This window comes from Eretmochelys imbricata, chromosome 1, assembly GCF_965152235.1.
Source record: "Eretmochelys imbricata isolate rEreImb1 chromosome 1, rEreImb1.hap1, whole genome shotgun sequence".
NCBI classification, from domain to species: Eukaryota; Metazoa; Chordata; order Testudines; family Cheloniidae; genus Eretmochelys; species Eretmochelys imbricata.
This window is the reverse complement of record NC_135572.1, coordinates 155,020,256-155,046,918: the sequence shown is the minus strand read 5'-3', so window position 1 is coordinate 155,046,918 and position 26,663 is coordinate 155,020,256. Positions and strand designations below refer to the sequence as shown.

Here is a 26,663-nt window from a genome sequence, read left to right as displayed (position 1 = left end):
TACACTGCTGGTCTCAAACTCAAAGAAAGGGCACCAAAATACAAGTTTGCCCAGGGCGCCATTTTCCCTACTGACAGACCTGCAACCTACAATGCACCAGTAAGTAAGACTAGATATAAAAATGTGCAAATACTCAGAATAGCTTATTCAGCCCACAATAAGTATAGTGACTCATGCCCATGTGACAAAATTGAGTTGTGCATCTTGCACATTCAACCACGAGAGCTAAAATGCAGCTTTAGCAGGATGCTGGTGTTTAAAAATGCACCCTGTTTACCCTTCTGTGGAAAGATGAGAGAGTGTGATTTGAGGAGGAGATCCTACCCTGAGTAGTGGGAGGGAGTTTTTGTGCCAACCACATTGCTCTGCAGAATTTCCTAGCAATTAATCTCTGGAACCACTGCCAGAAGCAGAGTGCTCTGTTTCCACCATCCAAACAGCTGACTGTTGAGAATAAAAATGAAAATATCAGACTGTAAGGGACTGAGTTAAAATACATTTCCTTTTTAGCCCCAGTCATGAGATGAAGTGCTCCTTTCTTTTTATAGAATCTTGAGTTTTGTGGTGGTATAACAGATGGACTGTCTACGGTTCATATTTTTTAACCATTTAATTTGCAGAAATAATGTTTTAATCTGGATAATTCAAGATTTTATACATGTTTTTAATTCTATTTTAATGTTTCTTAGCCCCTATTCAGGCATGGAAGCAGAGGTTGATAAGAGAGACTTATATAATTGCTGGTTAACACTTTACTAATAATGACCTTTTAAAGAATATTGTCAGTTTGAGAAGAGACACTGTGCCTTCTTTAAATCTGTTTTTTCATTTAGCAAAAAGAGACCTCAATATGTGATATTTTATTCTGTTTGAAAAAAGTTCCCATTCTCAAAGAGCCTTTACTGTCATAACCCATTGATTGTGTTGGTGCTACAGGGATTATGACCAACCAGAGTAAAGTATGCTTTTTACAGTTTTGTGACAGAATAGAGAGCAGTTAGCTTTACTGACATTTGTGCTGTTTGTTTTGCAGGTATTGGAAGAAATTTCATGTTACCCAGAGAACAATGATGCAAAAGAGCTAAAACGTATTTTAACACAACCTCATTTCATGGTAAGGAAATACTACTTTGGCTATTCTTAAACACATTCCTCATGGAACTTCAACCAAGAATGTACTACCTAAAGCCTATAAGCAGCAAAACAAATGTATAGTTAACTGCACACAAATATGTATTTAATCAGCATTTCTAATGTGCTAAGCTAGCACAGCAGCTGATATTGTCATGCGGCTAATGCATAGTCCTTGCTACACTGAGGGACCATTGTTTGTTTGCTGCTTGTCATGATGGGAATTGCAGTTTGCAGGCAGAGCTATTTTGCAGGTTTGAGCTCATCAGATAAGTGTTATTCCTTAAAATGTTTGTTTTTTAAAAGAAAATAATAAGAGAAACTAGTAGCAGAGATCTAAAGATACTGACAATAAAGGTAACATAAATCTAAAAGATATCAGTAGCATTGAGTGAACCTTTTGTGACACAGTCACAAAGTAATGGAACTGTTCATTACAAAATCTTACAAAAATAGGGTAGAATGGAATCCTTTTTTAAACAAAATCAATTCATGTTGTTAACAGTGACATTCTTTGGCTCAATAGCCTGTTAAAACTATTTCACCCAGCCCAGTAGCTCTGTGGTTTCTCCTTCATACTACTACGTGAGTAATCTAGGTTAGATTCCCAATTCCAGGGACTTGTTTTGGGAGCTGAGAGGGATATAAAATGGAGAAGGGACCCTGTGGATCCCAGGAAGACATGGTGAGGATCCTCCTTTCTTCCAAACCTGTGTTTGGCAAAGATGTGTTCATTCGCTTTTAGAATGTATCCTATATTTAAATCTAGACTGGGGTGGATCAGACAGGTGGTACAGTTTAGTGAATTTAGAGTTTTGTACTTAAGACAAACTATCTGATATATTTCACACATTTTTATTTTGGGGGCAGTGATGGCAACTCTCACTGAAATCACTGTGTGAGTCTCTTACCCAAAGAATGAATGTAACTAGTTCCCAAGATTTTGCCCAGCTGAGGGCTGAATTGGTAATGTGCCAAAAAAAAAAAAACCCAAACATAACCAACCAGAAAACAGCACCAGATTTCCATAAAATAAAGCAAATTGCAACCACCTTAATTTAATAGGCAGATGAAGCCTGCAGAGGCTACAGGTTCCAGCACACAGCATTCCGGCTGGATTCTTTGAAGATGAGGTACAGGATTACACTGAACTGCGTGGTGTGCCATTTTCCATATGGCCATACCCACTCTGATAATGGTAGCAGAACCAGCTCTGCTTTAGTAGAGACAGTTGTTTACAATAGAAAAAATGAGACCGTATGACTGCCAGGCTTATTGTGGGAAGGGAATGGAAGGAAGCAGTAAAAATAAGAAATGGTACTGACTGTTGCCCAACTTCTCTGTTAAGTGGCTTATCCTGATTCAACGTTTTTTCTCCCCATGTAATATGTATCTTGGATTTACTGCAAAGACGTCAGAAGTAAAAGCAGACAGAAGTCAATAATGTATGTGATTAGATGGCAGTTTGGAAGTCTGTCTGATCAGCTTTTATGTGCACACCGTTTTCAAAGTAATCCCCAAATAATAACAATCTATTAAAGATTTTTATATTGAGTCAAATGACAGGCAAAGTGTTATGCATCAGAAAACTACTTTTATATAAAAAATAATTAAGCTAACGTGCTCATAGACATTTTTTAAGACCAGCTGTCAGAAAACTCTTGCAACAATTCTTTTTAAAATGTTTTTGATGTGGAATAAAAGACTGATTTCCCTTTTAAAGTGTTTAAATTATATTGATGGGGGGTTAATTCTAAGCAAAAAGAAGCTGTAAAAATCTTTATTGCAAAAATGAAATACTTACTCTTTATTTGTGAAAAATGAAATCCTTCTCCTGCAGTTTAGGACATCAAGATAGATGAGCTAAACCCCTAGGCACCTCATCTGTGTCCCAGCAGACAAAAGTCAGTAGACCTCACAGGGGACTGAGCAGAAATTATATTTAAACTAGTTGTAATTCATTCATTAGATAACCAGAATCTGTAATTTTAGTCCCTACCTTATGCTTTTGTACCTGCCTTTTGGTTTTAATTTATAGATAATTATCTATACTCTGAAAATTTTAAAGAACTACTGTAAACAAACATGGTATACTCTCTGACTAATGATAATAAAACACATTAACAAAGACAAGGTATTAATCCTAAAAAATGCAATCAAGTGAATCATTTTGGGGCTACTGACCTTATCAAAGAAATCATTTGACACATAATTGGCACTCTGCCATGCTTCGCTGACACAGGAAAACCCCATTAGGTAATGGTGGAGTGAGAGAACAAAATATTTGAAAACATGTTAATTATTAACACTGTATGTGAGCAATGTAAGTAGAAATAACAGTACAAATGTTAGACTGTCAGCCTATTTTCAGAATGCTGTTTGAAAGCATAGTAAAATAAAATATATTCTAGTTGCTACATCATTGAAGTCTAATGCACTGAGAGTTAGGACATATGGTATAGTCAGTAGGATCACATGTCTTAAGCTAGTGTGTATTTAGGTTGTAAGCTTTAGGCTTGTAAGCTTCATTATCTGAGGAATGTGATACCAGAATCAATCATTTTTAACAGAGGCCAAAAATTAAGCTAACAAAGGTAGGTCAAAACAGCATAGATGGTGTTGAACATGAATGCCCATGGTTAAACCAAATATTTTTCTAACTTCTGGCAATCAGTCATGCAGTAAAGTTTTTTAACTTAATGCTGAATAAGGCCCAATCCTGCAAAGACTTATGTTCATGCTTAACTTTTATCACTGAGCATTCCATGTGGGCCATTAATTTTAAAGAATCTTTTATTTCAACCAAGAGCCACTTCAGCAGAGCAAAAATCCCAAGGCAGAAGTTGCTGCACTTCAGAACATCACTTTTTCTTTGTTTTTTTTAAGAGAGCACAATCATTTCATGTACCTAATACAGAGACATCTGACTGTAGCTGGCTACTATATCCAAATTTTGTCAAAAGTTAACAAAATTTGTTGTCTAAAACTCATTAAAATACATTTCCACATTCATTGCCAAGGGACTCTTGTGGGTCTGCTCAAAAATAATTTCTTTGAAATGACTCTGCAACAGGACAGACACTTGCTAATCTCTGATATGGTTCCTTAAGTAATAACTTCCTGGAATGCATACATTTATCTGGTTGTATTTTTTACAGGGCCTATATATGCATTAGTGTGTTTTTAAGTACATTATTACTTGCGGGAGGTTCAGACTCAAAGTTATCCTTTCATATTTCACATTCTGGGAGTTTTTAAAATGTTTATTTAACCTTTGCCTGCCTAATGATTACAAGTGAGACAATTTAGCTACTGCATAGTTGAAGCCTGTTTGAATGTTCTTAAAATATGGATGTAAATTTTAAAAGATATAACCAGATAAATGTTGGTTTTAAATGTATGCTTTCTAGGAAGTGATTAGTTCAGGAACCATTTCAGGGATTTGCAAGTGTGTGTCCTGTTCGAGTCATTTCAGAGAGATTATTTTCTTTGTACTGCTATAACAGTAAATGTGAACAGCTGTGATATCCGCAAAGTAGACTGTTCTTTTGCATCTATTCATGTGGCAACATTTGAAATGTTTTCCTGCACAGGGGAATTTTGCATTTTATAGATTTAGGTATTTGTAGTGCATCCATCACTATGTATCTTCCTTCATTGTTCCTTGCAGTGAATGACACAGAAATGTAGTGGGAAACAACATTTATAACTGCTGTCCCAGTACTTAAAATTCTTTCAGGACCCATATGGTCCACAAAGGGAAAAGAGCCAGGAAAACATGACCATACTGTAACAACAAACCATAACAGGAAATTGTGTAGTTTAAAGGGAAACTATGCTTTAGATTAAATATTTTGGAGAAATGCTGTTTAATGCAATACAGAAATAAATGTTCTCACAATTGTATTATCTGTGGGTGTTTATGGATGCACAGATGTAAATCATCAAATATAGTAAAAACCTTGCAAATATTTATCATCATTTATTTTGCCTACGGACAAGTGTTATTAATCCGATCATTAAAAGCTAATTGTTCAAATCAAATACAGTTATGTTATGCTGTTTTGGTTTAATGTTTCTTTATAAAACAGAAATATATCACTGGGAGTCTTGTTAAGAAAAGGCATTGTTAGGGGCAGGGCATATAATGGACACAATCAGAAGTGATGAGAGATGACTCTACTTGCTGATTTGCCTGAACAAATATTTCACCATTAGAACAGAGGATAAAAAGCAGTCTTTCGCTAATTGGGTTCAGGAACCCATAGCAGACTATTCTGTTAAAGATCATCTATGCACAAAGCCAAGTACACACCCAAAAACACACACTCTAGAGAGACAGCCAAAATAAATGCCTGCTTGCACATAAGATACGTTTTTGTCTCCTACTCAGGGCTGCTTGTGACACACAGTCAAATGGACAGCTTTCAGGAATTTGTGGAGATAAAAATGAAAAAGAGAATCTGGTCTTGTCAGTTACGAAATTCAGCTAAAATGATACGTCACTTACAAGGCTGCTTAAAAGTGACCACACCCCTCTTTGCACCAGTTTAACTAAATCAATTTAAAAACCAATTTTAGTTAAACTGATTCAACTTCTGGCTGTAGTCAAGATCTCTGTAAATCTAGATAAAATGAACAGTCACATAAGGTATGGAGCACTGACAGAATATCTGGAAGTATGAGCCCATTGTTGGAGTTTAAAAAGTTAATAACAGAAGCAGATGCCATTAAATATTTAATTAAAAATAGTGTTTGCACTGGCAGTAGGTTTGAAATGTTAGAAAAGTCTGAGAATTTGGATATTCCTGTTTTGAGTATCTTGAGCGATAGGAGTTACATTCTCTCGAGATACTCTAAACAGGACGGCATCAGCTCTATAGAAAGCCAAATTCCCCAAATTAGTTTTAAAATTAAGGAAGGTGCCTTAAAAGTTTATAAATGCTCTATTATAGTATATAGTGCATGTTAAAAATGGTGTGGTGTTTCAGGAACAAGTGCAGAATTTTGTAGGTAGCTGTAAAATCCCAGCCATTGTCTTGGAGTCACTCCTGAGAAACAAGTTTTGCATGGATGCAAGTTTTGCATCTTGAAAATTAATTTTCAATTTCTAAATCCTATTTAAACACGGAATATTCAAATAAACTTTTTTAATCAAAAGCTAAACAGCCACAGGAACTCTTTCATCTGTCAAAATAAATCAGACATGCTAAGTTCAAACTGTTGTGATTCATGGGTCTTTCAACATGCAAGTCATGGGTCTATACATTTTTAAAGTGGTAGCAATACATTCTTAACTACAGAGTAGTGTGGCCAATCTGATGCAGAGATCTATAGAGTACCAGACACTGTAAGGAACAGGTTTGCTTTTTCAGCCCCCATCCCGGTGGCACAAGCCCTGTGGGAAAGTAATCCTTCTCTCCAATCTTCGACAACCTTTGGGATGATATAGGAGCAGCATTAATTGGTTCAGTGGTAAATCCTGTCCAGGCTTTTGATAGAAGGTTGTTTATAATACAGGTTCTTAAAGAATGGTAAGGTTAAAAAAGCAAACGTGAAATAGAGAAACTCATCAAGGCCCTGAGACATCCCCGAGGGAGAAGAGGGATGTCACGCAGTGTATAAACCTGATACTGAATGCTTTTCAAGTACTTGAGAAATGTTTAGATTTTATCTAGATTATAACTCCTGGTAATGTATTACACTTTTCACAGTTAGATATGCTAACTGTCTTTGATGCTGCATCTGTAAGTAACTAGAAGGGTAATTGAAATGCTTATCAAGTACATTTTGATAAGTTTAATCAACTACATGTGATACTGTACAATATATCAGGAAATGTAGAGAAAAACTGATGAATTAGTACTTTAAGAGTTTATGGTCTCAGGCTGTGATTTTATCAGATGTCTCAAACTAAACGGGATTGTGCTGCAACAGTTCTCTATGGGAGATAACTACTTTCATAAGCACCATGTTTTTTTATTTATGTTGGCAATTGAGTAAGGTCATGTGTCCTGCCCTCTGAGTCAATATAGAACTAGTTCCTCAGCTAGAGGACACTGTGCCAGATATTGGAGAGGTTGTCCTCAGAATATATGTAAAATAGAGATGGAGAAAACTTGGAGTCATCAAGTTTTTTTTCTTTCTCAGGAGAAAGGGTGCTAAATTCAAGTGTCCTGGCCAAATTCTATCTTGAAGTATTATTCTAAATACCATTGCTCTTGCCATTTCAAATGAATATACTGGTCAGATTCGCATTCTATCCTAATGGTCTTGTTGTGTTACTGTTTGTAATCAAGGGTTGCCTATTTCCATCCCAAAATTCACTTTCATTTTAGTGTTGGAAGAAGTGATACCTGAACATGTGTGTGGCTAAGCTTTTCAGACCTGTGTGCTTAAAGTAAGGTGCCCACATGTGGAATTAGAAGCCCAAATAAAAGTAGGTTGATTTCAAAATTTGCTTAACACCTGCACTTCCCACTGATTTTAGTGAGACTTTTGGGTGCTGAGGACTTCTGAAAATCAAGTCATTTACCTTTAAGCAGATGAGTGAAAAGCCTAATTTAAGCACCCAAATTTACACACACATACTGTAGTTTTATAAAACGTATATACCATGTTTAGGAATCCTTGGAGGTAAAAGGCCCTATATAAATGTAAGACAGTAATATCATGGGCATGCTCTAGCTTCTGGGGGAAATATTAAACCTTCGGTCAAAAATGAGAAAAAGCACCAGAAATTATGGAAATCTGACTACTTCTGTAACCTCCTGTAGGCCTTACTTCAAACTCATGATGTAGTGGCACATGAAGTTTACAGTGACGAAGCTTTGAGAGTTACGCCTCCTCCCACCTCTCCATACTTAAACGGAGATTCTCCAGAGAGCGCCAACGGTGACATGGATATGGAGAATGTAACACGAGTCCGACTGGTACAGTTCCAGAAGAACACAGATGAACCAATGGTATGTAGGTAACAGTACTGTTCTCTTAACTCTGTAAAGAGGACGAGGTGACAAACTATCTATCTTAGTAGCTTCAAACCACAGCGTTTATACACAAAAGTCGTATTGCTTTAACTGTATGAGTATAGTTGAAGTGTGATACAACCAACATAATGTGGACACAGTAATACCAGTTTTAACGTGCTTATACCAGTATAGCTTATTCCCATATGGAAAGGGGAATACACTGTACTGGTATAGTTATATAAACATTAGAGGCTGTACTAATATACGTAGTCTGATAAAAACAAATCACACCTCTAACTGAAATAGTTATACCAGCACAGAAACAGTGTGTAGACCTGGCCTTAAAATTTAAAATAGTACTGGATAGCTTGCAGTTCAATAAATTATTTTATTTTAATAAAATAATGGTTCTTATGGATTGTTTGTACAGCAGTTACAGTCTTGAAGAACTATAAAAACATGATAAAAAGAAACCATGTTAGTGGAGTTGCACAGTTTGACACTCCAATTACATAAGTCCAAAAATAGATGCCCTGTTAAGATTTCATAAGGAGGAATGTATTTTGAATACACTTCTCCAAAACACTGTTATACTGTGTAAAATTTTTATTGATTATCATAGATAGACTATAAAATATGTAAAAAGAAAAGGAGTACTTGTGGCACCTTAGAGACTAACAAATTTATTTGAGCATAAGCTTTCGTGAGCTACAGCTCACTTCATTGGATCCGATGAAGTGAGCTGTAGCTCACAAAAGCTTATGCTCAAATAAATTTGTTAGTCTCTAAGGTGCCACAAGTACTCCTTTTCTTTTTGTGAATACAGACTAACACGGCTGCTACTCTGAAACCTATAAAATATGTAAAATTCTTTTATGCTACAGCCTGCATACTAAATGACTGTGTCTTCTTCTTATAAAGAATCATTGTCTTTACTGGTAGCAAAAAATGCATCTGTGTTATAACCAAATTTTATCAGTTTTTTAAAATAGGAAATTAGTTCAAATAGTAAATGGAAAGACCTGTAAAAAGAATATTACATCTCCCAGAAAACAAATGGTATGCTTTCATTTTTGATGGGGTTTGAAAAATAGCAAAAGGGGAAACTGTGTGTATGTTCAGCATCTGGAATGTTTCCATAATGAGTTTTATGGTGGTTACTTGATCTCATAAGAGCAACAGTGTATAAATTCATAAACTAAAGGTGAAATTCTAGCCTCTTTGAAGTCAATGGCAAAACTCCCATTGATTTCAATAGGGCCAGGATTTCCTTCTAAAACATAGTTTCATCTCAAGCTTGCAGCAGAAGTGACCATTCTTAGTGGTTGAAGCAGGTTGCTGAATATTTTTTCTTAATGATTTAACAATTTCTTTTACTAGGGAATCACTTTAAAAATGAATGAGCTGAACCATTGCATTGTTGCAAGAATTATGCATGGAGGAATGATTCACAGGCAAGGTAATCTTAGGATGTAAATGGTTTTATTCTCAAATTGGATTACTCCCATAATCAAATACATTTTGTGTAACAAGTGAGACCCTGATCCTAAAACGTACTGTTCCACACCAGTGGATCCCTGTGTCTGCATCGAGTCCCATTAACTTCACAGGGTCACCACTCAGGTGCAAGGGTCTGCTCACCTGGAACAAGTTTCAGGAAAGGGCCCTGAGTGTTTAATTTTAGCTTTAATAGGTAATGATGCAGGTCATCTCAAATTGCTTCTACAGAATGTCAGTTCTAAAGTATATGTAATTTTGGAAAGTTGTATTTATCTAATTTTCTAAAATTCTCAGAGTAAGCAGAATACTTTTTCTTGATGTATCAAAAGTCTCTGTTCAGCAGAAATTCCACATTTCTCCATGTATTGTCACAGAACTTCTGAGACTCTTGGCAGTTTGACTGCTGAGGTACCTAAATGTGAATCTGGAACCAAAATTTTTCTCACCCATGCAGCTTGTATCTTTGTGTTTGGCTTTCACTGCTCTGAGCTATTGCCAAACCTTTAGACCTGTGCCTGTTCCTCTGTTCCACTCCCATCCTGTGTGCCCAGATATATGTCAAAAGTAATTAATGGCTGAGCTGAGAGTTACCTACTCAGTAGTGAACTAACTCTGGCAGACTGCAGGTATGAGTTGTGTGTCTCGGGAAGTTTGCAATTTAAAAACTGTCATTTTGTGACACTGATCAAACTTTTCTTAAAAGTGGCAGATTTGAATTTGTGTGAACTTGTATATTTGCTTAAAGGGACACCATCAGCTTGAATCTAGTCAGCTTTTTTAAAATGAGTAGAAAAGGAGATTTGGCATATAAGAGTCAGGTTGCTTTTTTGTCATTGACTTCCTTTGGGATCACTTAGATGGTAATCATCCGCCATATAGTAAATAGGTTATTACTTTGTATAATAGCCAGAGGTGCTTCCAAAATTAGGGGGATAGATCCTTTTTAAGTTGTTATAGAATTTTCCACTATACCCATCAGAGGATGGTGCCTTGCTATTTTTAAATTATTGTGCAGCATCTGGAATTTTTGAAACTTCTAGGAGGTATTTAAGCTTTTCTGTTTGTGCTTTATTTAGCTTTGGAATGCTTCTGAGTATATTTAGAAGTCTTGAAATGTTGCTACTCTTTTGAGTCTTCTACATATAAGTTGAGGCAAAATACAGCAAATGCTTTAGCATTTTCATTACTTGTTCATTTTTCTTGGTGTTTTAATCGGATATTCCAGGAGTCTGCTGACTTTTTATTAATTTATTCAAAATTTCTTTGAGTTGTCCAGTTTAGCAACTAAAATGAAAGTTGCCAGTAGTTTCACGTGCTACACCAGCCCCTGAATCCCCTGACCAAATTTTGTGGGTTTACCATCACGTTTTCTTATTTTTAAAAATTGTTTCTTTTCTTCTATTAATGTGAGGTAGAACAGAGGGCTTCCTAACTAAACAGGAAAACTGACAATACACAGAGGACTGTCAAATACTCCAAGTAAACAAACTGGAAAAATAGCAAAGTATAATTACCCCCATTTTAAAGATGGGGAAGCAGAGGTTGGAAGCTGAAGTGACTTGCTCAAAATGAGTAAGTGGCAGAGCTGGAGTTAATCTCAAGACTTCCTGACACTCCATTTTCTCAGTGTGAGGCGTTTTAATTAATCATAAATTAATCACTGAAATAATTAATGTGTTGGATTCAGATCCCAAAAATTCAAGGGGAATAAAAAGGTAAAATAGCATCTTTGAAATGCTGTATGAATTTGTATAGACTTGTGTATTCTCTTAAAGTGACAGCACCAGCTGGAAATCTAGTTGGACTTGACATAAAAGATTAAAGGGATACTGTCAGTTTAATAATGGGACTTCTATTTGAACTTACCTACTACTGTTACAAGAAACTTAAGATTACTCGACATGAAAGAGATTAGAAACAATGTTTGCCCACTTCTAAAGGGATTTGCAATGTCTGATCGTGCTTTGAACAAAAAAAATAATTATATAAGTGCTTACTAATGGGTTGTTCTAAAATAAAAAGTGTAATTCTTTATAGAAACAATTTAATTGCCAAAATGTCTTTTGTCCTCTCGGGAACAACTTTTATATTTAAGTATTTGGTTCTGTAGTTCCCATAGAACTGTTTTTAATCAAAAGTAAACGTAATCTCAAAGTGGAGATTTTTCATTATGCGTTACAGCAATAGTGAATTATTAACCAAATATAACAATAACAAAAAATCTAACTTCTTGTTCTGTTTGATGAGCCTGACTAAACATTGGTAGTAGTTTTTATTTCTAATAGTCTTCTGCAATCAGTGATCGAATATAATGCATGTGATTGTACCATGTAATGTACTGTCCCCTATGTGGCTTATTAGCTTCAGCTGGATATCATTCCATATATTCAGTATTCAGCCAAATGCTATAATTTATATATTCAAAACACTCTTAATTTCCCTGCTGTAGCTCTCAATGGCTGCATGCCAGTGTCAGTTTTCTCTTCTTCGTGAGTTGGCAGTGTGGCAGGTGAGCTAATTTTTGTGCTCTCACCTTTTTCTTTGTCCTACATAATCAGTGTTTTCCAAGCAGGGTCAACCTGTGCAAAGACTCTTTCGTCCTTGCTCCATGTGAACTGGTGGTAACACCCCAGTTTCAATCTTTAAGAATTGTACACTTTTGGGATAAGTGCACAGATTGTATTTTAAATTCTTCCACAGTGGCTTATTTATGTTTGAGCTTTTGCCCTTGTATCAGTACTTTAACACAGAGTACTTGTGGGTTTTACTCACCTGGAGAATATGTTTACACTCCAAATAGTGTTAATGCATTTTTCTTGCGTCTGCTGTAATACAGCTAGACTTCCTGGCAGCTTCAATCATCCAAAACCCAAATGTCTAGGTTTTCTGCTGTTAAAGTTTTTGTTTTGGCACATTTGTGTCAACAGGTGTATTAATTTTAAATAGGGATTAGGCACCAATATGCTACTGATGACCCAGGACACAGACTTCCTGCAGAAGACATGATGCTGTAGGTTGCCTATTCATATCTGTAAGAAAATGATTTAATTTGGAGCTCCCACAAATAGTTAAACCATGAATCTGTAAACACCTATGCCCTAGAACAACTAACAAAGCATTTTGTGAGCAAAGATTATGCTATTATAACAGCATGAATATGATTACATGGTGAAAAGAGACTACGGTAGTGTATATGGACTGCCTCCAGCTTTGCCAGCTGCAGAACTCTCCTCCAGCTGCAGAATTTGCTTCCTCAGAGGAAACTGTTCCCTGCTCTGTCCACCGGAGTGAGGCGTGTCTCTGACTTTTATACATCACAAGAGCACATACTGGCTGATGCTGTGCTAATTTGGGTTAGGTGAAGGCAGAGGAAGGAGATTGCCAACCCAGGGGCACCCTGTTCTTTATTATTGTAGATTTATTTATATATTGCCATAGATACAGAAAAATACAAAATACAGTTGGTAAATAGAAAATACAAAATACAGAAAAGCCCCTATGCAAAAGAGCTCACAGTCCAAAGTGTGAATAAATAAAATACAGATAATAAACAAGGGGCAGGACAGGGTGTGCTGAGCAGATGTACACCATGGTATGGGAGTCATTAGGCTGGGGGAGAAGACACCACATGGAGATGCCAGGAACATCACCTCCCAACAGAAAAATGGGGAGAGGTTGTCCCAAAATGATAAAAGCCTCAAACCTCCCTCTCTCTCCAGTGACCCAGTCTGACCCCTTTCTCCCAGCTACTAACCAACCCGTCTCTCCACCAAGACAAAAGTTCAGAAGTCTGTAAATCCCCTCTCAGTTGCACACCTCGTACACACACCAACTGCTACCTTCCAATTATGGATTGTCCGTACTAGCTTCTGCCACAGCGTAAAATAAATGGAAAACATTCAAAAGAAGGGATTGTATTTAACTGTATTATCAAAATGACTAGCCTGAAGAGCATATTCATGATCTTTATTTCAATTTTTCATTCAATCATAATTTGTGTTTGGATGTTTCCCAACAATGTTTTTACACTGTTGCAGAAAGTATAGCATGCCTGGGGATATTGTGCATTATTGTGCCATAACCATGAAGGTATCTGCATGCAGAGCTTAGTTCCAGCATGGTACAGAGCTCTAATTATTTTGGAATCAAATGTATTTTTGTAGAAGGTGTAAAGGGCTGAGAAAGTTTGCCAATGCTGAACTTGTATAACTTTTTGTTAGAGGGTTAGATCATCAGTACGCCAGCTGTGAGCTGTTTTCATTTGAAATTCAAATACAGAGCTGCTGCATTCGCATACAGTAAGCTATTAACTCTGTTGAATCCTGATTGATGTTCCAGAAGGCAGGACAGAGGAATTGCACTGGAGTCCCTACCCCTTTTTGCTGTCAATAGGAAGCTGCTGTGGAATTGATTAAAACATTTTCTGTGGGATGGAGGACTTTCTCCTGAACAGATTAAAAGTTTGAGAAATTCTGTTCTGTAGCCTTCTGGGAGCTTTAGTGGTCCACAGTGCTGTGTAGCAGTGTCACAGACTGGAGTCCAAGGGGTACTCAAAAAGAAAAGGAGTACTCGTGGCACCTTAGAGACTAACAAATTTATTTTGAGCGTAAGCTTTCGTGAGCTACAGCTCACTTCATCGGATGCATCGAATACAGACTAACACAGCTGCTACTCTGAAAAGGGTACTCAGGCATTGTAGTTCATGATAGTGCCTGTTAGGACACCTCTTGTTAAGTCAGACTCTCTTTCTGTTATAAAGCACATGGTTTTGGAATTCAGTATTTCTACCATTTCAAATCAAGCTGAAATTTAAAACTCAGATCATTAGCATGAATGTATTTTTTTCTTCAATCAATATGGTCATTCTAGATTTAGCAAACAGCAAAAACACCATTCGTAGTTTAGGTGATTTATTGCCAGCGTCCGTTTCCAGAATGGCTTCATTTTGAAAAATAGATTGCCAGCTGTTGGTTCTTCAAGTAAAACTAATTATGTTTGGTAAAGTATTTGGAAAAGGATACTTGGAAAAAGAATTTAGTTAATTCACAAAACAAAAAGTAATATAGTAAATGTATAGTGAATGGACTACCTATGTAGAATGATGGCCTTGCTACATAACAACCACTAGCAACTACATTATTTTACTGTAAAATCTTTCACAATATGCACATTTTTCTTAGCATCCAAAGCTGCATTGGAATGGACAGCACATTTGCACCATTGATTTCAATGAGACTTTGTGTGGTAAAAACTGTGTACAGTTATGCTCTGTAAAGAAAGAAAAAATATATTTAATAACAATTAAAAAATCACGGTTTCTAGAGTAGAATTGTTCACTCTGAGTTCCATTGCTTTGTGGGTTTCAGCTAGACACTAAACCCTTATTTTAACATTTTATTTTAATGTCTTTGTACTGCCAAACTCTGTTTTAGTTTTGGTATTGTTTCACAGTTATATTATAAATGTACACATTAACTATTTGTTTCGTTAATTCTGCAGGTACGCTCCATGTAGGGGATGAAATCCGAGAAATAAATGGAATCAGTGTAGCAAACCAAACAGTGGAACAACTACAAAAAATGCTTGTAAGTCCCTAAAAGTTTGTTGACATTGGTTGTTTAATATTTTTTAAATAAAAATTGATCCTTTTTTCTTTTAACGAAGCCTCCCTAAATCACAGTGTTCTCCTTTGTCCTTCCTTTCTTGGTAGCTTACCTGATCCCCCAAGACAACCCCTTTCCCCATCCTAACTCCCCCCCAAAAAAATCATCTAACCAATTAAGCAGTTCTCTAGCAAACCACAGACTTCTCCAGGGTTTCTTCCACTGTGCCCATTTGTGCATGGAACCCCCTCCCTGAACTAATCCATCAGACCACTATCCTCTCCTCCTTCAAATCCTCTTTTGTGATGCCTCCAAGTAATCACCAAGTGTTTGAATAAATAGGCCATGGGCAAGTGGATGAAAGGCACTTGGCATAGATCCATACGTACTTATTGGAGACAATCCAGTATAACGCAAAGAAAAGGGCATATTTTAAAATTGTGTCTATTAGATTGTCTCCATCTCTCTCCGTATCTACCATATATGTGTTACCTGTCAGCTAAGATTATAAATTCTTCAGGAGTAGGAATCATGTCTACCTCTGTACAGTGCCAAGCACAATGACAATCTTCCTTTTTGTGACTTTTATGATCATTTCAAAACCCTGTTGTAAGAAGCATACTGTAAAGCAAAAGATTTAATTACCTTTATTGTTATCTTTGCCTTCATAGCTACAGATGTAATTAATTATCCAAACTTTTTAAAATCCCACCACAGTATTTGACTCCCAACACCTTTTTCAATAGTGAACTTCACAGGCTTGACGCTAATTAGTATAAAATATTTTAATTTGTCCCGCCCATTGATTTAATCAAGTGACCATCTGGTCTCATTACTGGGCAAGGTAAAGAAAAGGGATTGACATTAGCCCCTTTTCCCCCCCATCCCCTGCACAGCAAGCAGGAGGCTCCCGGGAGCAGCTCCAAGGCAGAGGGCAGGAGCAGCACAGGGCAGTGGGGGGAGGGACAGCTGAACTGCCAGCAACTGATGGCCTGCTGGGCGGCTGCCACACAGGGAACTTAGGGGAGTGGAGAGCTGATGGGGGGCTGCCGGCCCACCCTGGTTCCAAGCCCCCACCAGCTAGCTCCACCGGGCTGTTCTTCCTGCAAGCAGCGGACAAAGCAGGCAGCTGCCAAGCGACGTTATAAGGGAGCATTGCACAACTTTAAACAAGCATGTTCCCTAATTGATCATCAACGAAACAACATTAACTGGGATGACTTTAAGTGAGGCCTTACTGTACTTCACCATAGGATGCGTGCACCCATGTACCCTCTTGACAGAAATTTGAATTAGAAGTGTCCATGAATCCATACCTGCATGTTACAGAGCCTTGTGCTTTAGAGCAAAGGCGTATAGAAAGGAGTGGACGTGCTGCTACTACAGTTCCTTCTCAACTGGCTGCGACTTGAAACGGAGCAACTGCATGACCGCTGCTTCCTAGCAGATATTACCAGTTCTTTTATTTGTTTGCTTTCTCCTTTATTTTCTCTAATATTTAGTTTAAATTTTGTTTATTTTGTTCCCTTCTTTCCACAAATTTATTACATTTTAGAGAGGTTCCAGACACCACCCCCTTCCCAGTTCAGAACCAGTTCCTTTTTCCACCAGCCTTACTCTGGAAGTATGACAAAAGCCCCAGGATTCATAGCCTTCCAGACCTGCAGTAGGTACTTTCCCCAGAGCACTGGGCTTTCTATCTGTATTCAGTGTCTCAGAGACTCTCATATCCCATTGAAGTACAAAGTTTGCACAGCATTTAAAAGGGAGATGAGATTGAAGCTTCCCATTATGGAACGCTCTTGAAGACCTGCAGGGTCAGAGTCCCCCCGCCCCTTCCCCCATTACTTCAGCGGTGACAGAGGTTGCTTCAGAGACAAAGGACTCGAAGAAAAGAAAGCTTCCTTCTCCTAACAGAGCCTCCGGGAAAAGAGGTAGATTACCTCTTGGAACTGAACCTGAGGAGACGCCGTGTTCCAGGGTGAGTACCTCCAAGGATCCTACAGGCACCAGCATCTGGGCTTTGGTACCATCAAAATCAGATAACTCAGAAAGATAAGCCTGCTAGTAAGCACCATAGAGAGCCAATTATTTCAGCACCATCTAGGCATCAAGACTGCTAGAAGCCTAAAGACTTGAGGAAACCTAAGGCACCAGCACCATCTTCAGATAGTATGCACCCAGAGCATAGAGGTGTCACTTCAACAACCACTTCAGCACCATCCTCATAGGTGCCTCATTTTGTATCTCCGGAGAGGGCCCCAGTACCACCCCTGGTCCATCTACACATTTCTACAGCCCTCTGGCACCTTCAGGGTTCTTGTCACAAAAGGACTTATCTACATCAGAGGAACTGGAGTCCCCCCTCTTGCAGGTACCAAGAGAAGTTCCCCACTAATACCAGTACTACCATGCCAGCCAGGCTCCTCTCCTCCGCTCTCAGCAGGTCACCCGATACCTGTCCATAAGCACCTGTGGTAATGCCTCACCCTCTGGTGTCATCTCCAGCACCAGTGCCCAGAGCCACTCCTTTGCATTCTGGGATAACACCTCCAACTCTGAAATCTCAGTACAGGGCTGCTCAGCTTACTATTTGACACCTCGGGCAGTGTACCTGGACAAGGACACACCAGAGACTAGACAATACCCCAGACCCTCCAAACACGTATAACCCTTCCGTACCCACAACCCCAGTGCGCCTGCTGGAATCCCTGGACTGCCTATGTGGACCAATTCTATAGGGTTCTTGCCCACAAGAGAGAGACTGGAAGTTCCACAGACCTCAACAACCACCAGCACTGCAGCTACAGTCACCGATACTGTGTGGTTCTCTGGTACGGAAGGAGGATCAGGAGGAGGATCTACAGCCACCTCCAGAGGAGGAGATATCTTCTTCTCATAAATCCTCCTCTGCCCCGGAGAAGGCAGTTGTGCCAATAACCTCCTTTGTATGTGGATAATATTAGGTCATTTCAGGACCTAATAAAGAGACGTACAGGATCGCTTCAGATCTCGACAGAGGAGGTGCAAGAGTCCCAGCACTCTGGTGGTTATTCTTTACACCACCCCACAGAACACAATAGCACTGCCCGTTAATGAGGCACTCTTATCTCCAGCCCATAATTTGTGGCACATACCTGCCACTTTCGCACCTACATGTAAGTGGATGGACCAAAAAAAATTGCATACCAGCCAAGGGGCTGGAAATATCTTCTCCCACCCCAACTCCCTGGTAGTGGATGCAGTTAATGAGAGAAAATGCCAGAGGTAGATCAAGATCCACATCTTCTGACAGAGGCTTCTTTGGTAGGAAGAGTTATTCCTCTGCTGCTCTTCAGTTCCGAGAAGCAAATTATCAAGCCATGATGGCAAATATGACTTTACTAGCCTATGCCAAATTCACTAATTTTATTAACAATTTGCGAGAGGACAAGAGGGAGCAATTCTAGGCCCTCATTCTGAAGGACAACTGATAGCCAAGACCTCTTTACAAGCTGCCTTTGCTGCTGATGATACAGTTTAACCATCTTTAGCTGTTATGTGATGAGGATTCTGGCTCCAATCATCCAGTCTGTCCAGGAAGGTACAGAATACGGTGGAAGACCTCCCTTTCAGAGGGCTGAAGCTGTTCAGCAACAATAATAACGCCTCATTGTATTCTCCCAAGGATGCAAGAGCAACCCAGAGGTGTCTTGGGATCCATGTACCTGGAACAAAGAGATGTTTCAGCAAATCAGACTGCACAACGATCATAGCTATTCCAACATCAACAGTACCTGGCCTGTTCCAGACCTACTGAATCTCCTAGAAGGAGGCCTGGGCCTCACAAGAAAGGGTGACGATCTCCCTACCTGGACCTCCCTCCAAATGACCATTATGGCAACCTGGTCAAGGGACATGAACCATGCCCTTCCCTGAAGCCACTGTGCAAGCCTATCCTCCACTCCACCTCCCTTTGGGGACAGCCTATCACAGTTTCTACCTAATTTGAGAACTTATCACCACAGACAAATTGATTTTAGAGGTAATGGCTATGGGATACTCTACCCCTTCCTCCTCTCTCTTCAGCGACTCCTCTCATGAGGATATCTTGAAACAGGAGGCCCAGTCCCTCCTCAGTATGAGAACAATAGAGCCACTCCCCCCCAGAATTTGTGTGAGGAGGATCCTAGTCCAAATATTTTCTGGTTCCCAAAAGAAATGGCATTGGAGGCCAATCCTTGACCTTAGGATCTGAACACCCATATTCATGCACAACACTTCTGGATGGTGACTATGGTTATCATAATCCTTCTTTGAGTCAACAGGTTTAGTTTACTGCCCTCAACCTTCAAGACACATATTTTCACATTGTAATGCACCCTTTCCACAGACGTTTTCTGCACTTCATCATTGGCTCAGAACATTATCAATACCACGTCCTTCCATTTCACTTTCCACAGCCCGCACAGATTTTTACAAAGGTCCTCTCAGTAGGTACAGCTCACCTACATCAAGACAATATTTCAGCCTTTCCCTATTTAGACGATTGGTTTCTCTAGGGATGCTCCACTCTGGATGTCCAACTGGCAACCAACAAGGCTCTAACCTTGCTTCAGTCCCTGGGTCTTTGTATCAACCTAGCTCTTGTCCAGAGGATAGAATTAGTTGGAGATTCCCTGGACTCTCAGACTGGTAGGGTCTATCTACCTATCTCCATTATATCCCATCTGATCACTACACTACAGCTAAGTCCCCGGCCGAATTCAGCTCCTAGCTCATATGTTGGCCCTGTCATTCACTACACTACACGCAGGACTGCATCTCCAATGCCTTTGGGCCTGGCTCAAAACCTCATACACACCAAACAAACACAGCCTTACCAAATGCATTTCCATACCCCCCCACGGGTGCTGGGCTCCCACAGATGGTGAAAAGATCTCCGATGAAGGTCTGTGTGGGAATCCCATTCTCATTCCTGCTGCCAGCATGAATCATCACAATGGATATCTCCCTTCTAGGCTGGGGAGCTAACTTACAAGGTTCCACAAACAAGGCATATGGTGTCCGCAAGCAATGTTGCTTTAGAGCGAAGGACAGTTTATGCCTGCGAGGTCTTTCTCCACACATTTAGGGTCATCATGTCAGAGTAATGGTAGATAACAGAGCTGCAATGTCCTGTATAAATTGACAAGATCCCAATCTTTATGCACAGAATCCCTAAAATTGTGGAACTGGTGCATTGCCTGTCACATAGAGATCTCTGTGATTTTCCTACCAGGCCTCAAGAACATGGTACCAAAGGCTCTAAGTAGAAATTTCCATCAGGACCACAAGTGGGAGCTCAACAGTGTGATCTTTCAGAACATCTGGAAAGTATGGGGCCTTCCCTTAGCAGATCTCTTTGCAACCCTGACCAATACAAAATGTCAACTCTTTTTCTCCAAGGGGAGACTCAACTGTGACTCTTTGGTAGATGCTGTAGGGACCAGGACAGGGGTGGTGAAGCCTAATGGTCAGAGCTGGGGTCAGACGCCAAGGAACCAAAGCCAGAATCAGAATCATGCCAAGCTCAGGACTTAAGTCAGAGTCAGGAGTCACACCAAAGGTTGAGCCAGAATCAGTGTCAGGAGTCATCCCAAGGGTCAGGACTGGAATCAGAATCAGACAGCTTTGCCAAGGATCAAGCTGGAGTCAGGAACCAGGGAACAGTGCCACGGTCAAGAGTCAGCAGTATCAAAGATCAAACCAAAATCAAAGAACAATGCCAGGGTCAAGCAAGAGTCAAAGTTCAGAACAGCAGCAGGTCAGGAGTTCACTCAATTGCTCAGACAACTTCTTCTAAATTATTCTGGCTTAAATAATGCATCTGTGCCAGATGTCTCCTCCAATGAGTAGCTTCCGAAGCAGAGCCTATGGTGGGCCAGAGTTCTGCTAAACCCCTCCCATGCTGGTTTTGCAGAGCTGTCAGGAGACTGTCATGGTCTATGAACTGCATGGGGACTCATGAGCCCATGTTCAAGACCCACAATCCTTCACAGGTGCCCTACTAGTCCCAGGGCCTCGCTGTCTCCTCTGTTCTTACCTCCAGTGCTGTTAATTCTTAAGACATTGATCAAACTACAACAGCAGCAGGTGAGAATCATCTTGATGATGTCTTTTTGGTCCAGACAAGTGAGGTATTCAGATCTACATCACCTTTCTATAGAAAGACCCTGATGCCTCCCTCTCAGATCAGACCACCTGAGGCAGAACTCTGGCACCATGAGACACCACCAGGCTTCTGTCCCTGAACCTTATGGCCTGGCTGCTGTGTGTTTCTTGGTTTTAGAGTCAGACTGTTCAGCAGAGATACAATCCGTCCTCCTGAATAGTAGGAATCCCTCCACTCATAAAACTTACTTGCAGAAGTGGAAACATTTCCTTTTCTGGTGTTCCTGTCACTCTATATCTGTTTCTGAAGCTCTTCCTGCAAGGATTTGTTTGAATTAAAAAAACAAGAACTATCTATGAGTTTTGTCAAGGTGACACCTAGCAGCTATTATGGCCTTTAATTCACCTATCCAGGGCCTCTCAGCTACATTCCTCAAGGGTTTAGCTAATCTGTTCCCATGTATCTGGAACCCCACACCTCTGTGGGACCTTGACTTTGTCCTCAGTGTCTTAAGGAACTGTGCACTCGAAGCTCTGGGCACATGTTTGTTCCTTTAAGACCCCCTTCCTAGTACCCATCACCTTGGCTAGAAACGTGGAAGAAGTTGGAGCGCTTTCGGCTGACCCACCTTACTCTATCTTCTGCGGTGACAGAGTCATGGCCACGCCCTCATCCTCTGTTTAACCCTAAAGTTTTGTCAGACTTCCATATCAATCAGGATATTCATCTGCCAGTATTCTTCACCAAACCACACTCCTAGAGAGAAGAGGCAAGCCTTCTCACCTTAGACATTCGGAGGGCACTAGCCTTCCGTCTAGACCCTTCATGGTTCCCCTAGACTGGAGCTGCTGTGGCCATGTAATGAGCAGATACAGACCTTTGGACACTGGTAATTCAAATCTCTGGACAAGAGCTTACAGGCATACATTACACCTAGAATGGAGCACCCATAGGGACAAAACATCTTGAACAACTCAAGTTATTGAAAGGTAAGTAACCTCTCCTGTATATAACATATAAATTGAATGGGAAGAAAAATTAATTTCTTCTACAACAAAGGCACAATGTAAATCACAAAAAAATAGATGAGGGGAATGGAAATGAAGAAAAGTTTACTGATGTGTACTCAATTCTCGTTTAAAAATACAGCTGTAATCTCTAGACTTCTGAGGACCTGTCATGCTAATTCACTAATGGCGTATGTTTGGTTTTATGTTAATAAGAGACCATCTGAATGCGTTTGGTTCTAAGTGAAACCACATGTTGTAAAAGTTTTCCAGTTTATTTCTGAATGTTTATTTTTGGAAGAACTGCTGCTGCTCTCAGAAAGGTTGTGCTGTTTCCTTACAGATATTAGAGTGGTTTCTTGTGTTTTATCTGCAATGTCTTGTTTTTTAAAGAGAGCATTTTCTTTCTCCAGAGGGAAATGCGGGGGAGCATCACGTTCAAGATTGTTCCAAGTTATCGCACTCAGTCTTCATCCTGTGAGGTAATGAGTTTAATGAACCATTCCCATCCTTTCTCAGTCCTGTAACTAACTGCCTGCTGATGGCTGAATGTTATTGCTTTCTGGGAAATTTTCTGCCTGTGCTGTTAGATCACGCACACCAATTTTACAACAAAGATAACGGAACAGGAGTAGGTCCCACCCACCTACTCAGCCCTGCCTTCATATTCATCTCATCAGCACCTTAACTAGCCCTTTACAGCCTATGATGTTAAAAGAAAAAGGAAAACCTCTCAAGTGTCTCTTCAGTTAACATGGAAGTATGGAGTCCCCTGTTTTAAAATTCATGATTTAAAACACTTTCTCCAGGAAGTCTATTTGAGTTCCTAAGTTAAGGAGCTTGAATAAATATTTCTGCTCTGTTTAACATGAGAAATGTATGGATTGATTGATTTGGGCTGTTAAGGGTTAATTGAAGATCCTGTTTCTGTATAAATCTGTTCAGGAAAATTTGTGATAATTAAATGTCTGTAACAGTAACGTGGCTAAATATTATGTTTCTATGCAGAATTGGTAATGTATCATTATTCAAGAAAAACAGGTTTGGAATTCAGTACTCTTTGAATTAGGAAAGTGGTGCTATGGTTTTGCAAGTTTATATAACTCTTCCTTGCACACACAGCTATTTTCCATGTGAAACTGAAAGGAATTAAAACAGTGAAAATGGCTATTAGGGAAGGATATTCTTCCTATTTGCGCTTACAGATTGGCATAAGCACTGTGTAAGCAATGCTATTCTTTCCATGGTGCATGCTTGGTTCTTCAACAGGAGGCAGACTTGGTATTACACCAGGGTGCAATAGAGAGCATTCCACCTCAGTACCAAGGGAGCGGGTTCTATTCCCCATACTTCCTAATCCCCAGAAAGGGCAGGGAGGGTGGAGACTCATCCTGGACCTTCAACAGCTCAACATCTTTATCAGGAAATGGAAATTCAGGACGATTTCACTGGTATCTGTAATCTCCTCGCTGCAGGAGGGAGTGTGGTTCACGGCCCTCAACATGAAGGACTCGTATTTCCATGTGGATATTCATGCACCATAAAGGCAGTTTTTGTGATTTGTGGTTGGACAGGAGCACTTCCAGTTCCGCGTCCTCCCCTTTAGGCTTGTGATGGCACCCAGGGTGTTTACAAAAGTATTCACAGCAGAAGCAGCCCAGATAGATGCCAGGGGTTTATGGTGCTCCTATACCTGGTCGACTGGTTCCTGGTTGGACAGTCTCACCAAGAAGTTATCTCAGCAATACAATCTCTTCAGCAACTCCTTGCAACCTTGGGGGGGGAGTGTAAACGAAGACTGTTTTGTCACCCACAAAGACAATACATTTCATAGGGGCACAGCTAGATTCCATCTCTGCACGAGCTTTCCTCCCTGAAGACAGCTTTTACACAATGAGCACCTGTTCTCTCGCATTATCCACAAGCCTCAAACTACAGTGCATTAGTGCCGCTTGCTGTTAGACCATATGGCTGCAGGTATCTATATGACATAGTTCACCAGACTCCACTTGCGGTGCCTTCAAGCCTGGCTCCTCATGACCACAGAATCATTGTTCCCTCTGCAGTTCTCAGCTCCCTTGCTTGATGGTCCAACCCAAACAAAGTCAGAGTGGGGACTCCCTTCAGCCCTCCCACAAGAGCCACCATCTTGACGGATGCCTTCCTCACAGGATGGAGTGCTCATTTAGACTACCATAGAGCCCAGGGTACATGGACCCCAGAGGAGGCCTGGCTCCATATAAACCTTCTGGAGCTCAGAGAAATCTGCCTAGTCTGCAAGGGCTTCCTCCACCTCATATGCTCACTTCATGTACAGATACTATCAGATAATATCATCACAGTGGTCTACATACCAAACAGGGAGGAGCGAGATCTTGTCCTCTCTTCCTGGAGACATTTGGGCAGTGGAACTGATGTATCATGAATCAAATTGCCATACGGGCCGCATACCTCCCAGGTGTTCAGAATTCCCTGGCAGGCAGACTGAGCTGGAGCTTCTGTACAGACCGCAAAGGGGAAGTGCATGACACAGTTCTAACCAACATCTTCGCAAAGTGGGTACTCCCCGATAGGAGCTCTTCACGTCACAGTCAGAGAGAAAGCTTCCCATGTATTGCTCCAGGGGAGCCATATGCAGAGACTCCCAGGGTGATACACTCCTGCCCTGGACAGACTGTCTCAGCTATATCATTGCCCCTATTCCCCTCATACCTCAGGTTACATGGAAGGTCCTCTGCAACGGAGTCACCATCATCTTCCTAGCACTACTGGCTCAGGCAGTTCTGGGTCACAGACTTCCTAGCAGTGTCCGTGTGCCCGCCCATCAGGATCCACCCATTTCTGGATCTCCTAACCTGAGACACTAAACTGGGAGGAGAGGTAGATACGCTGGAGGGTAGGGATAGGATACAGAGGGCCCTATACAAATTAGAGGATTGGGCCAAAAGAAATCTGATGAGGTTCGACAAGGACAAGTGCAGAGTCCTGCACTTAGGACAGAAGAATCCCATGCACCGCTACAGACTAGGGACCGAATGGCTTGGCAGCAGTTCTGCAGAAAAGGAACTAGGGGTTACAGTGGACGAGAAACTGGATATGAATCAACAGTGTTCCCTTGTTGCCAAGAAGGCCAATGACATTTTGGGCTGTATAAGTAGGAGCATTGCCAGCAGATGGAGGGACATGATCATTCCCCTCTTTCGGCATTGGTGAGGCCTCACCTGGAGTACAGCGTCCAGTTTTGGGCCCCACACTACAAGAAGAATGTGGAAAAACTGGAAAGAGTCCAGCAGAGAGCAACAAAAATGATTAGGGGGCTGGAGCACATGACTTATGAGGAGAGGCTGAGGGAACTGGGATTATTTAGTCTGCAGAAGAGAAGAATGAGGGGGGATTTGATAGCTGCTTTCAACTACCTGAAAGGGGGTTCCAAAGAGGATGGATCTAGACTGTTCTCAGTGGTGGTGGATGACAGAACAAGGAGTAATGGTCTCAAGTTGCAGTGGGGGAGGTTTAGGTTGGATAGTAGGAAAAACTTTTTCACTAGGAGGGTGGTGAAACACTGGAATGCGTTACCTAGGGAGGTGGTGGAATCTCCTTCCCTAGAAGTTTTTAAGGTCAGGCTTGACAAAGCCCTGGCTGGGATGATTTAGTTGGGGATTGATCCTGCTTTGAGCAGGGGGTTGGACTAGATGACCTCCTGAGGTCCCTTCCAACCCTGATATTCTTTGATTCTATGAGACGGTGGAACATTCAAGCACCCCATTGTGGGCTCACTCCACCTCGCGGCCTGGTATTTGGATGGGCATCGGAGATAGAATGCTCCTGCTCTGCGCCGTCCCAGAAATCCTTAATCAAAGTGGGAAAGACTACTAGAGCCTGCTACAAGGCTAAATTCTTCCACTTTTTGGCCTGGGCACAATGCCACCAACCTTCCCTTGACACAGTGGGCATTCCAGTTATCCTTGACTACCTCCTTGCCTTAAAGAAGTCAAGTATAGCCCTTAGCTGGCTGCAGGTACTCTTAGCAGCATTTAGCACATTCCTTCCTCCAGTGGAGGGACATTCTGTCCTCATGCATCTGGCCACGATGCAATTTATCAGGGCCTTCCCACCAATCATCAAACCTGTGCCTCAATGGGATCTTAATCTTGTCCTGTCAATGCTCACAGGCCCGCCCTTCAAACCTACCATGACATGTGCCATGACCCACCTCTCCATGAAAATGGCATTCTTAATGGCCATCACTTCACCCAGAAGGGTCAGTGAGCTAGCAGCCATGATGGCAGCCCCGCCTTACACAGTATTCCACCAAGAG

At 40.6% G+C, this 26,663-nt stretch overlaps 1 protein-coding gene across 9 annotated transcripts in view; it reads left to right on the top strand.

Moving 5' to 3' along the window:
* Nucleotides 1-26,663, top strand: part of CASK (calcium/calmodulin dependent serine protein kinase) — a 425,447-nt gene that overhangs the window by 359,451 nt on the left and 39,333 nt on the right. For all 9 annotated transcript variants that reach the window (XM_077817582.1, XM_077817549.1, XM_077817556.1 and 6 more), the window contains 5 exons: nt 1,034-1,114; nt 7,908-8,096; nt 9,483-9,561; nt 15,102-15,187; nt 22,759-22,827. In XM_077817582.1, coding sequence (XP_077673708.1) covers nt 1,034-1,114; nt 7,908-8,096; nt 9,483-9,561; nt 15,102-15,187; nt 22,759-22,827 — 504 coding nt within the window. The remainder of the gene's footprint in view (nt 1-1,033; nt 1,115-7,907; nt 8,097-9,482; nt 9,562-15,101; nt 15,188-22,758; nt 22,828-26,663) is intronic.